Source organism: Cololabis saira, chromosome 11, assembly GCF_033807715.1.
Source record: "Cololabis saira isolate AMF1-May2022 chromosome 11, fColSai1.1, whole genome shotgun sequence".
NCBI classification, from domain to species: Eukaryota; Metazoa; Chordata; class Actinopteri; order Beloniformes; family Belonidae; genus Cololabis; species Cololabis saira.
In genome coordinates this window covers 46,244,631-46,256,788 of record NC_084597.1, presented here as the reverse complement: position 1 = coordinate 46,256,788, position 12,158 = coordinate 46,244,631, and the positions used below count along the sequence as shown (strand labels likewise).

General features: G+C 39.7%; 1 protein-coding gene across 3 annotated transcripts in view; it reads right to left on the bottom strand.

The window, feature by feature from the left end:
* Positions 1 to 12,158, bottom strand: part of LOC133455532 (WD repeat-containing protein 7) — a 115,666-nt gene that overhangs the window by 56,374 nt on the left and 47,134 nt on the right. For all 3 annotated transcript variants that reach the window (XM_061734611.1, XM_061734613.1, XM_061734612.1), the window contains one exon: positions 12,152 to 12,158. This exon is cut by the window's right edge and continues 117 nt beyond it. In XM_061734611.1, coding sequence (XP_061590595.1) covers positions 12,152 to 12,158 — 7 coding nt within the window. The remainder of the gene's footprint in view (positions 1 to 12,151) is intronic.

Here is a 12,158-nt window from a genome sequence, read left to right as displayed (position 1 = left end):
ATTCACATAATTGGTTATGTCCTAGTGTGTGGCACGTGGAGCCTTGAACCCTTTTCTAATCATGCAGATATATACACAAAGCAGTATGTGAATAAAGCAGCTAATAAAGGTTTATTGGGGCTCCTTGTTATCCAGAGAAGTAATGTGGACACACAAACACACACGTAGATAGTAGTTAGTGTTTTCATTTAGCCCTTATCACTATTGCCAATTAAGAGTGGCTTTTCATTAGCAACTGGGTTAATGAATGATGCTGCGTTAATGGAAATATCAGCTAAAGGTAAGAAAGCATGGGCAAGCACTTGTGGGAATTTTTTTTTTCCTTTTTTCCCAACAATGACAAACATTTTTGTCACTTTTAGGCATTAGCATGTTGATGATATATATATATATATATATATATATATATATATATATATATATATATATATATATATATATATATATATATATAACTATAGCTAGCTACAATATTTCCTGATGCATAGCACGCTTTTTTAGTCTTGCTCATCACTAAAAATCCTTTTCTCTTCAAGCCACATTCAACCACTCACAAACACTTTTTTATTCTTACAGATTAACTTGTTTACTTCTGTAAGAGTTTCCCTTTCTGCACTCCAAATGGCAAGCGAGTGTCCATGTGTTGCACACTTTATAAACGATAGTTTGGCTGCTGACTCGTGAGGACATTAAGTACTCTGGTGGTAATGCGATTGAGAATAGAAACATCCCAACCTGGCCTTTTATCAGTAACCGTGAGCATCTGTTATGTTTTAATCAAGTCTTTTTCTTTTTTAATCACTTTTTAATGTTTTCAACAAATAGTCAACAATCACATTGCATATTGGTCTTGGGTTAGTGTCTGTGTTCAGCTGCCGGTGGCGAGTCTGAGCAGGTTAATTGGAACATGAAGCAGTATGTTAACCAGGATTTATCAATGTAATTATGCAGTGTAATTAGAGTCTGCTTTTATGTGCAATAAGAGCAGCCATATGAAACTGAGCGTGATGTTTGTGATAAAACGCACATGCTTGTTCTTTGCACCGTACCCCAACCCGCATCAGTAAATGTCTAACCTTTATTCTATGCATTTTTTTTGGTTGGTTTTTTTTGGAGTAAGTTTATGTTAGCTTAAATCTGCTCAGCTTGATGTAGTTCTGTACACAACCATTGCAAAAGAGAAAAAAAAACATTTTCCTGCCTGAAGGTCAAGCTTGTCATGGTAGCCAAGATGTATAGTTCCCAGTATGCCATGTTAACCTCCTAGATCTCCCCTCCTCCTCGGGCCGTCTGTGCTCTCTGCCTCGTTTAAAAAATAGAATATCTTAATATAGTAATACATTAATATAATAATATAGTAAATATTTTGTAATTGAAAGAGAATCAAATCAAATTTAATGGCAAAAAAATTACCAATTACCAGTTCTTTGGCTAACATACTTTTTTTGCAGCTTACACCAATTTTGGTTCATATTAAAAACTTTCTTGAACATATCCTGCACAAATACAAAATTAATTTTGACTCTAACTATTTATGTTGTATTGGAAGCATTTCTATTTCAATAAGAAATGCAGAAACATTTCACTTTTTCAGTATCTTTTTCTGCCCAATTTTAAATTTTTCAAGCAATTTGCAATATTTGTTGCTCACGTAACAACACATATTCTTTAGAAAAATATGTATTCACTGATTATTACAGGTGAAGTAAACACGATATATTTTTTGCTACAGCTAAAATTACTGAGGCAGCAACTGCAAACAACAAGGCATGCAGAAAGAAAAGGAAAAAAAGATAAAAGGGGGAAAACATAAGGAAACCAGGAGCTTTATTACATTCAATCGTGCCCAAAAATCAAAGTCCAAGTCCAAGTCTAAGCTGATGACATCAGTGTATTAGGCGGCCCCTGAATCCACTCCATGGACATAAATGTTCCAGACCACCTTTAATTTGTCCTGAATAATCGGATCTGAATACGACCTCGCCTGCTCAGACCTAGCATCGGCTACTTGTGATTGGATTTCAATTGGTTTCGACGCTCCGTCTGAAGGTTTCACAGCTGGTGCACTGGAAGCCGGACAAATGTGGAAGCAACAAGGATATGAGAAATTTTGGCAAGAACCAAGCTGTAATGAGTCAACAACTAATCAAAGCTACCACAAGGGCTACAAGGAAGAGCAATCACCAACAGGGTCATAGGTGTCCGAGGCTCCCTGACGGTAGTAATGACTGCCTGGAGTATTTGGATGTCACAGAAGAGCTATTACAGCACAAACTGTCCAAAACATGTCCCAACACAGTGCATCGCAGTTTGCCGTGGACGAGGCCAACTAAAAGCGGACCAGTTTCTTTCAAAAGAAAATCCATAGCGCTACATTGTGTAGGAATAGTGATGAAAAAATGAAAGTTCAAAGTGTTGAGTTGGCAGAACCAGAAATCCCCACTTTGTAACTATCAGAACTTAAACCTCCAGTATCAAACGTTAAGCCCCGTTTACACATAGCCGGGTATTTACAAAAACGGATATTTCCCCCTCTATTTTTTAAAAAATCCCATCGTTTACACAAGATCGTTTTCAAAATCTCTTCGTTTACATGAATCTGCATAAATAAGCTGTTAACGTCATGCCAGCCAATCAAAATCCTGGAAAAAACATCAACAAATGACACGTGTAACTTCCAGTTAAGGCTGATTTATGGTTCCGCATTACACCAACGCAGAGCCTACGGCGTAGGGCGACGCACACCATACGGCGCGCATCGCCGCGTACCCTACGCCGTAGGCTCTGCGTCGATTTAACGCGGGACCATAATTCAGGCTTTACTTCCAAGACGGAACGAGAGTCTTTCGTTTGGAGTGACAGAGAAGTGGAGTTACTTTTAAGTGTGACTTTAGAATTTAAAACAGGTAAAATACAAGAAAATATTGACGGTGGCCAAACTAATTGTAAACAGTCGCACACATGACGCTGGTGACGTTTCTGTTGCATAATGTGACGTTCTGAAGCCTAAATCTCCGTTTTCCTCTGTTTAGACGCAAATGTGAAAACTGAGTTTTTAAAAATCTCCACTGTGGCCGGAGTTTTCAGAAATGATCGTTTTTGGTGACTTTGAGCTCCGTTTTCGTGTAAACGAACGGCCAAAACGCATGAAAACGCCTCAGTTTTTGCTCCGTGTAAACGGGGCCTTAGTTGCTCCTTCTGACAGTGAGCACACAAACACTGACACATGAGGAAATGTCTCTCCAATGGTACCACGACTTCTGTACAAACATCTTTCATATGATCGATGAAAATTTCAGAGATGGGAGAAAACTTTTTAAATCTGAAGCTTAACATTAACTCGTTCTTCCTTCCTTACTTGCAGCTTATGCTGTCTTTGTTGCAAAGCAGTGGCAAAAGCAGTTTTGCTGGCTGAGGTCAACCACAGCACAATTGGTACACCACTGTGGGAATGCAACTGCTGAAACCAAATTGAAAACTCAGTGAGATATGATTGGTACTATGGGTTAAATTATTATTTTGTGACATACATTTGACATGGGCTTGAATTAAAAAGACTTCAGCTTAAATGGGAATATTCCTATGGCTAGCCATTGAGAAACTGAATTTTGGTGACTAAGACACATTAATGTAATGGCGAGGAGGAACAAGCTTAAACAAAGAACAGTGGGAAGTGAGGAAAATCAGCAGAGGAAGCAACATAAAAAGATTCACAAAGGAAATATGTCGTGAGATGAGGGGAAAAGATTGAAGAAATGGATTGAAAACCCTAGTAAAGATGAAGATCACCTACAAAAGCAAATGATGATGAAAAAAGAAAAACAGAGGAAATGTTCCCGTCTGTTCGGGAATTTAAGAAAGAAACGATTCACACACTGCCCAGTTTGACCCTCAGATGTGTCTGATGATGTGTTGGTGAAGGCTAACAATGCTGCAGGACTTTGCTTCATCAAGTGTCCGTGACTTTCCCCCTGGCCAGACTTTGAGCCTACTATCTGGACTTCACGTGGCCAGCCCCCACAGCTCAAGAGGTCTCATTTTACTGTAGGCCAGACGATCTGTGCAGCGGCTTTATTTAACATTTGTTTCCAGATAAGGTCAAAGCGTCCAGCTGTTGCTCGACAGGGAACCGTTCCATGTGAGCCAGATCTGATTACTCCTCTTCCCTTCCCTTCCCTCCACTCTTTCCTGGAAACATTTCCTTTTAAGTAAAAAGCAGGTAGATACACACAGTAATGATGAAGATTATGTTGCCAGGCTGTTATTCAATTACTTGTTTTGAGTAGAGGTTAACAATTGTGCCCTTTAGTATCAAATCCTTTAAAAAAACAAAAAACAAACTGAAAGGTCAATCGCTGCCATTTTACAGGTCTTGGCCGTCTAGTAAGCCATGTTCTGTGACAATGTAGTTCTGTCACTGCCTTTGGTCAAAAACGTTTTGTCGGCATTAAAATCTAAAAGTTAAACCAAGGGTCTTCCTTTGAGCATCAACCACATTCAGCTTATGTAGAGCAAACTTGTATGGTTCAGTTAATGCAGTATGTTCATAAGAGAATCCACCAGTATCTGTGAGACTGTGGAACTTTACTAAAAAGATATACATACGCAAGATTCATTAGTTATGTATATAACATTTCCTGAATTCCTGCAAACTTTAAGACTAAGACATACAAGCCCCTCCCACTCCTCACCTGATCAGCAAATGAAAGACGGCACACAGTCAGTTTAATGTAGAAAGCTAATGCTCTTTTAAATTCTCTTTTTGAATTGCTGACCATGGTATTCTGAACGTCTTAACTTACACTGAATATGCTCCGTGAAACGAATAAGAAAAAAAAAAAAATGTTCCTCAATTGTATTTAGGTTATTCATAGACACTATGACAATAACCAACGTTTTGATAGCATCATGATATGATGATTATCACTTCTTTAGTGTGCATATACACTCATCTGGTTCAGTGGTTATACAAATAACTTCCTCCAACGTTTAGGGCTTTTGTAGCCATTTGCACATAAACAACAGTTCTGTCTTCAAAATGTCCCAATGCACACACATACTACCATACCACCACACATAGGCTTTGGGTTCAGTGCTTGGACCAATTTATTTCACCTGAGATTTGCTTCCATTGGGACATATTATATAAATTTTTTGATTGCTATGCCCTATATGCTGATGACACTGTGCTATATTTGTCCATAAGAGCATTTCCATTGCCCCTCGATTGCGCAAAACCAAATATTGAAAAAGAAATCCTGTCATGTAAATGGCACTAATTCGAAAAAAACTTAAGTGATTCAATAATCCACTTATTCCCCAAAGTGCAATGGTAGCGCTTCTTTCAAATTTCCATGTCTCTGGCAGCGCTGGTAGCCAGTCAATCTAAAGTAATTAAAATCTAGTTTCCAGCTGTTTTTTGTCCTCATTAATATAATGTACTTCTGCTATAACACTTTTTAATCATTATACATGACATAAGGGCTTTGCCTCCGAATGATCATTCAGACCATCCGCTGCCTTCATCATCTGACAATCGCAATAACATCTCAAACATTAAAGATGTTTTAGTCAATTTTTCTTCAACCTTGAGATTTTCGTTCCTCTTGTTTTGAAGAGAAGTCTCAGGATGAGATACGTATAATTACAAGACTTACAATTACCTTTCAGCGGAAACACTGACCCCCTCCAGCGCTAACCTTTATCAAACTTTCAAACGTTTGATTTTCTTTTGCGCAAAAGTGTCATGAAAACATGACTCATGAACCCAGGGGAAACTAACCAGTCAGACTACAAGCATGTCTTAAAGTCATAAAAACCTGGGTGACTCAAAACTTCAAACTCTCCAGCTGAATTCAGATACAACTGAAGTTATTGTATTTGGACCTGAGAACTTCATGGACATATTGTTTGGCTATGTAGTTACTCTTGATTATATTATTTTGACTTCTAGTACTACAGTTAGGAACCTGGGAGTTATTTCTGACCAGATCTGTCCTTCGATTCACATATTAAACAGGTTTCCAGAACTGCTTTTGGTCACCTTTGTAATGTTGCTAAAATCAGAAACATCCTGTCTCAGACTGTTAGTGAGAAAAACTGATCCATGTATTTGTTATTCAAGATTGGACTATTGTAATGCTTTATTGTTGGCTTGTTTTGAAAATTCTTAATAAAAAAAAAACAACAACCTTCAACTCATCCAAAATGCTGCAGCCAGGATTCTGACGAGAAGTAGCAGGAGAGATCATATTTTCCTAGTTTATGTTTCTCTTAATCGGCTACCTATAAAACCCAGAACAGAATTCAACATTCTGCTCCTCACATATAAAATTCTTAATGACCGAACTCCATCATATCATAAAGTGCTCATAGCTCCATATTTTCCAAGCAGAGCACTTGGCTCTCAAACAGCAGGTTTACTTGAGGTTCCTATTGTTTCTAAAAGCAGAACAGGAGGTAGAACCTTCAGGTATCAAGTTGCTCGTCTGGAACCTGCCAGTTTGTGTTTGGGAAGCAGAGACCTTCTACCTTAAAGATTTGGTTTAAAATCTTCCATTTTGATAAAGCTTGTAGTTAGGGATGGCTCAGGTCCCCTGAAATATCCCCTAGTTTTGATACTACAGGTCTAGACTGCTGGGAGACCTCCCATGAAGCACCTCTACTCACTCCAACTCTATTAATGACACCACTACTGTTGTTATTAACCTGTGCTCCTTCTTCCCAGCAGGTGTTCATGATCTGTTGCTGTTCTCTCCTCTTTCCTGTTCTCTCAACCCCGCTATCTGCCTCAACCAGTCAGGACAGATGGCCGCTGTTCCCGAGTCTGGATCTGCCAGATGTTTATTCCTGTTAAAGGGAAGTTTTTTCTTTCTAGAATCACCTGGAGCTTGCTCAGGATGGGGAATTGAATAGAAAGAAAGTTTTGATCGGTTGGTTTCCTTAGCAAAGCAAGATTTATTATTATTATTCTACTGGCTTTGTATTAATTGGACTACTTAGGAACAAGTTAAACTGTATTGTTGAAGTGCCTTAAGATACATCTGTCATGATTTGGCACTATATAAATAAAGCTGAATTGAATTGCCCCCAAACTTCTGATGCACTTTCAAAGTTGGGAAAGAAAATTGTTGTGTCAAAACCACTCCAGCTCCATACCTGCCTCACTCACCAGCCAGCTCCGCCTCCTCATGGCACTATGGTTTCTCCCGCCTTATACAGCTGCTCCACATCTGCAATCAGCCCTGGGCTTCTACTTAAGCACTCCTCTCCCAGCCAGTCACTGCCCGATTGTTCTCGTGTCATGCGGGACCAGCGTTTTTCCCCGGATTGATCACCTGTTGCCGACCTGTTCACCTGTCTCCGTGCTGGTAATCACCTCAGCCTTCTGTCCCCGACCACGAGTTCTGCCTGAGCGTCTCTGGTTTCTGTTTGTCTGCTCCCTGGGCTGCCTGGCGATTCCTCTGACTGAGCGGCATTTCAGTTCCTGTGTTCCGGCTTCCAGATCTGCTCAGCGCTCACACCAGCTGTTTTCTGGTACTTGCTCTCCTGCCACTTTGAGCGTTACCACGATTGCTCTATTGCCTGCTGTGAGGTTGACTTTAATAAAAGACTTTTACTGAAAACTCTGTGCCGTTATGCTGCATTTGAGTCCACCACACACCCTTGTCATGTTGTGTTGATTGACTGGTGTTAATATGGGGGGATGACGGTGGAGAAAGTCCCATAATCTCAGAATTACTTGTTTTCAGACCAGTTGACAATTGACATGGCTTGTTTCATAAGGTATAAATAACATGTATTAGGATCAGTTTCAAGTTCAAAATACATCTCCAAATGATAGAATTATTTTCCAGGATTTCCAAGACAAGCAGGTATCATTTTACTAACCATTCCAGTACTACTGTGCAGCACAGAGATCAAATTCAATGACCCTTTAACCTCCCTCTATCTCTAGCTCTCTCTCAATCACTCTGCTTCATACCCCCCTCCACACTCCCATGTCCCCTGAGGTGACGGGCCCATCACTCCCCCCACCAACCCTGCCTGCTGCACTGCTGCAGTAACACAACACTGACCAGTGCCCGTTCCTATGGTAACTGTTCCCCTGAGAAATCCCCAGCGTCCTCAGCAACCACAGGGCAACTCCGTAACACACACACACAGACACACAGGTAGCATTTAAAATGTCTTTTTCTAGCAAAAGGCGGCGGAGAAACGCTTTTCTTCCCATCAGCAGGTCTACCTATAGCCAGATAGGAGGAAAAAAAGGACTGTGTGCATCCCTCCGACAGCTGGTTTTTTTTTTGCCTTTCTAAATATAAAAAAGTCCAGTTAGATGTTCGTGGATGAGACTGAAAATGACAAGATCATTTTCAACAAAGCAGCTAGTATACATTTACTATAAATCTGGACATTAATACTATTAGTTTTAGTCTTGAGTAAAATGTAGAGTAGAATCGAGATCACTACAATTCAATATTGAGGACATTTATAAACTACACTGTCAGAAATGGAAAAATCACTTATTAGCTCTGGTTCTTCTGTTGTTTGCAAGTGCAAAAAAAAAAAACTTATGTCAAAGAATGACCATTTTTATTATTTTTTTATTTTCTATCCTGTGGGCCGTTGTCAGCTTTGGCACAATCAGATCAATGGCCGGCTTTGGATTGGACATAGTTTTGCAATAGTCTTCATTTTGGCCATTATTCCGCACCATACACTTCAGAATCGTACAGTTTTGTGTTTGTTTTGTCTTAGTCTTTTCTTGCCTGTTTTTAGTTGTAAGTCTTGGATCATTATAGTGGCTGAGGACCCAAGACATGTGACTGAGACTAAACACTGGGCAGTACATTTTGCTTCATAATGCCTTGGTAGTCGAGATTTCATTCTGCCCTGCTCAGATTCTGAACACTGCCTTCCTGCATTTAGCACAGGGTGTTTGGAATCTGATTTGGTTTCAACTATGCAGTCCTCCTCCATCATTCACTTTGGCTATAACAGTGATGATCTGTCACGGATGTCCCTTGCCCTTGCAGTTCACCCTGATCTTATAGCCTTTACCGATTTACATGCTTTTCTACATTTTTTTCTTATCTCCTCATATAACTATCTATTTTGCTTTCCCTGGTCCATGTCCAGTGTGTTCAAAAACATTTCACCCTTTAAATAAACCATCTGACTGATTACATGATTAAAGATAGTTGTGATGCTAATAACAAGACACACTAGACTAGGGTAACATGTTGCTAAGGTCAAATTATTTCCAGTCTTTACCAGAGGTATCAACTAATATAGCAAGACCATTATTGTCATCATCATCATTATTATTATTAAGTTTCATTATTATATTATTATTAATTATTAAGTATTATTATTATTATTATATGTTCATAACATAAGAGCACTTTAGTAATTTAAGATTACTTAAAGGTACTTAAGTTATGAAAACCATAACTAAAGTACTCTTATGTTAGGGACATACAAGTATTTAAGTCATGAACACCAAGTTCAAACACAAGAAGGTCTGCAAGTGCACGTAGCATCGGGATATTCTAGGCTGTAAGTTCATGATTGGCTTTATAATCATGACATTGGATGTGTAACCATACATTCATATGCTGGACACTTGGATGAAGACAGGAGCTGTGATTTGGGCGTAAACTAGATCAGATTTCAGAGAAAGATCATAGCCAGACTTGGTTGGCCCAAGTGAGTGGTGTTTTTGCTTGAGCTGTCTGGCAGAGGGTCCTGAAGGGTAACTTCCCACTTCCAAAAGGTTCTTGGGAAATGGTAAATGGCTTACACTTATATAGCGCTTTCCAGCTGTACTCCTACAGCCCCAAAGCGCTTTACACTGTAGACATTCACCCACACACACACACATTCACACACCGGTTGTCGGCGGAGCTGCCATACAACGGCGCTGGCTTGACAACCGGGAGCAACCGGGGGATTCAGTGTCTTGCCCAAGGACACTTTGGTGGACACAAGAGGAACTAGAACTCAAACCACTGACCTTCAGGTTCATGGGCCAACGCTCTAACAATTGAGCCACCTTCCCCACATTCTTCAATGTTGTTCTATGGGAGATGTTTGACTTTTAGTCCAAACGCTCTATATTACAGCGTGGGCAGACTGGAGCTGTGGTGCCTGTTTATGGCAGAAATCAAGTCGCTCGGTGCTGGACACCCTAGGTGTAAGAGGGAGCTGACATGTACCTGTAATCCAAACAGTCGGCACACTCGACTGTTGCCAAAGGAAAAACTTACTCAGGTGAGGCCATTGAAAGCAACTTCTGATTGGCTCCAAGATGATTGTGGCTCAGTTGAGGACAGCAGTGTTTCACCGACACTGTCAAAAGTGAGGTGCTGTTGACCACAACTACAAATGTTGTTTGAAGGTGCTAGGAATACTCCAAGGATCTTCCCAATCTTCAACAAAGGAATCTGAGTCTCGATATTATAGGGAATTATACTCCTCAGCCTCGCTGGTTAACTCTATGCAAGGGTGCTGGGGAAAACAGTCCAGTCAAAACCAGCCAAACCTCCTATTCAGGAGCAATGTGGGTCTTGGAACACTGAACCAGCTTTACATCCTTGCAGGGGTCCAGAAGGGGAGGGGAGATGTTTAGACCTGACCGATCAAATCTAAGCTAAATCTAGCCAGCTTGCAGGGACTAATAAGTAAAAGTATGAAGTATGTGACGCCCTGTTGTCGGCTTGTGGCTATAGGACTGAGATTCAGTATTGTCCTGAGAATATATTAGATTAAAAGAAGATCTGACCAAGAGGAATCAAGCTGCCGGCCTATGCTAAATTCCTACCACGCTGCTTCTGTAATCGTATATGTGAATTCCAGATTACAAGCAGAGGGCTACTCTAACAGATCTAACAGAATCATCAAAAACATGTGCATACATATAGTATAAGATCAGCTGTATAAATAGTGTAAATAAATAACTTGTAAAAGTGTTTAAAAGTATAAATTGTATAAGGAAATAAAGTAGAGCAATAGCACTACCAGATGCTACAGTCATTTCCAAAGTGGAAAATGGTTATCAAAATCTGACTACTTTAGAAACTATAAAGATTTGCAGAACCAGAGGTTTGTGGAAAAGGCTGATGTTTTTTGTTGTTTTTTTTTTTATAACATAACTGTTGCATTCAGGAGTAATTACATGGCACCGAAGAAAACACGAGAGAATACAATAGGTGTGAAAATGTTTCACAGAATTCACACCAATAATATAAAATATACTGTTGCCAGTGGTAATAACGGGCAGGAGTACTACTGCCGCATTCTGCCAAAGAGTCAGAGTGAAAAGGAAAATATATTCATCCTCAACTGCCAAACCTCAGGAGATTTAAAGTCGCAACACGTGTGTCAGATAAAATCTAGTGAATTTTGTGCATGTAGGCGAAAAGTGTGGTGGCGTCTTCCAGGGAACTGCTATGGAGCCATATAGTCATATACATGCACAAAAACCATAAAACCTTTGAGATCTTACTAAATGTAAATTATGTGATAAATTTCATGAGATGTGAAGAACTCAAAGGTTTTCAAAAGTTGTACAGTTGCACATAGAGAGTATGAAATATCCTCGGTTTCACGATGGGGTATTGATACTTTGCCGACCAAATCTGAGCCGTTTGTTGTCAAACTGCTGGGGATTATCAGTGAAGGTAATGACTCCATAACGTTGTGTTCTCAGAAGGTGGCACTATGACTATTATTTAATTATGTCTCTTGAATTCCTTCAGTTTCATGACTTTCATCAGCCATCTGAGATACGGACATTGATGTTTGGAGAAGCTGCAGCTGGGAGACCCCCCCACCCTTCCTTCACACAAACAGCAAGAACAATGAAACCTGAAACCAGTGTCAAACCTGAAATGGGAACTCAGGAGACCATTTAAAAAAAATGAATAAATAAATAACAACAAAAATTAATTAGAGCCCGAGCAACCAGCTTGGGGTCTAATAACTGGTTTAATTATCTCTGAAAGCCATAAATATCAGAATCTATGGTCCAACATAGACTGCAGAACACACTGTAATACTATGATATAAAAAAAAACCCTCAACGACAACATTTTGCTTTCCATCTGGAGATATCATTTTCAAATATAAAACAGTGTTAGACACTTACGGGAGCT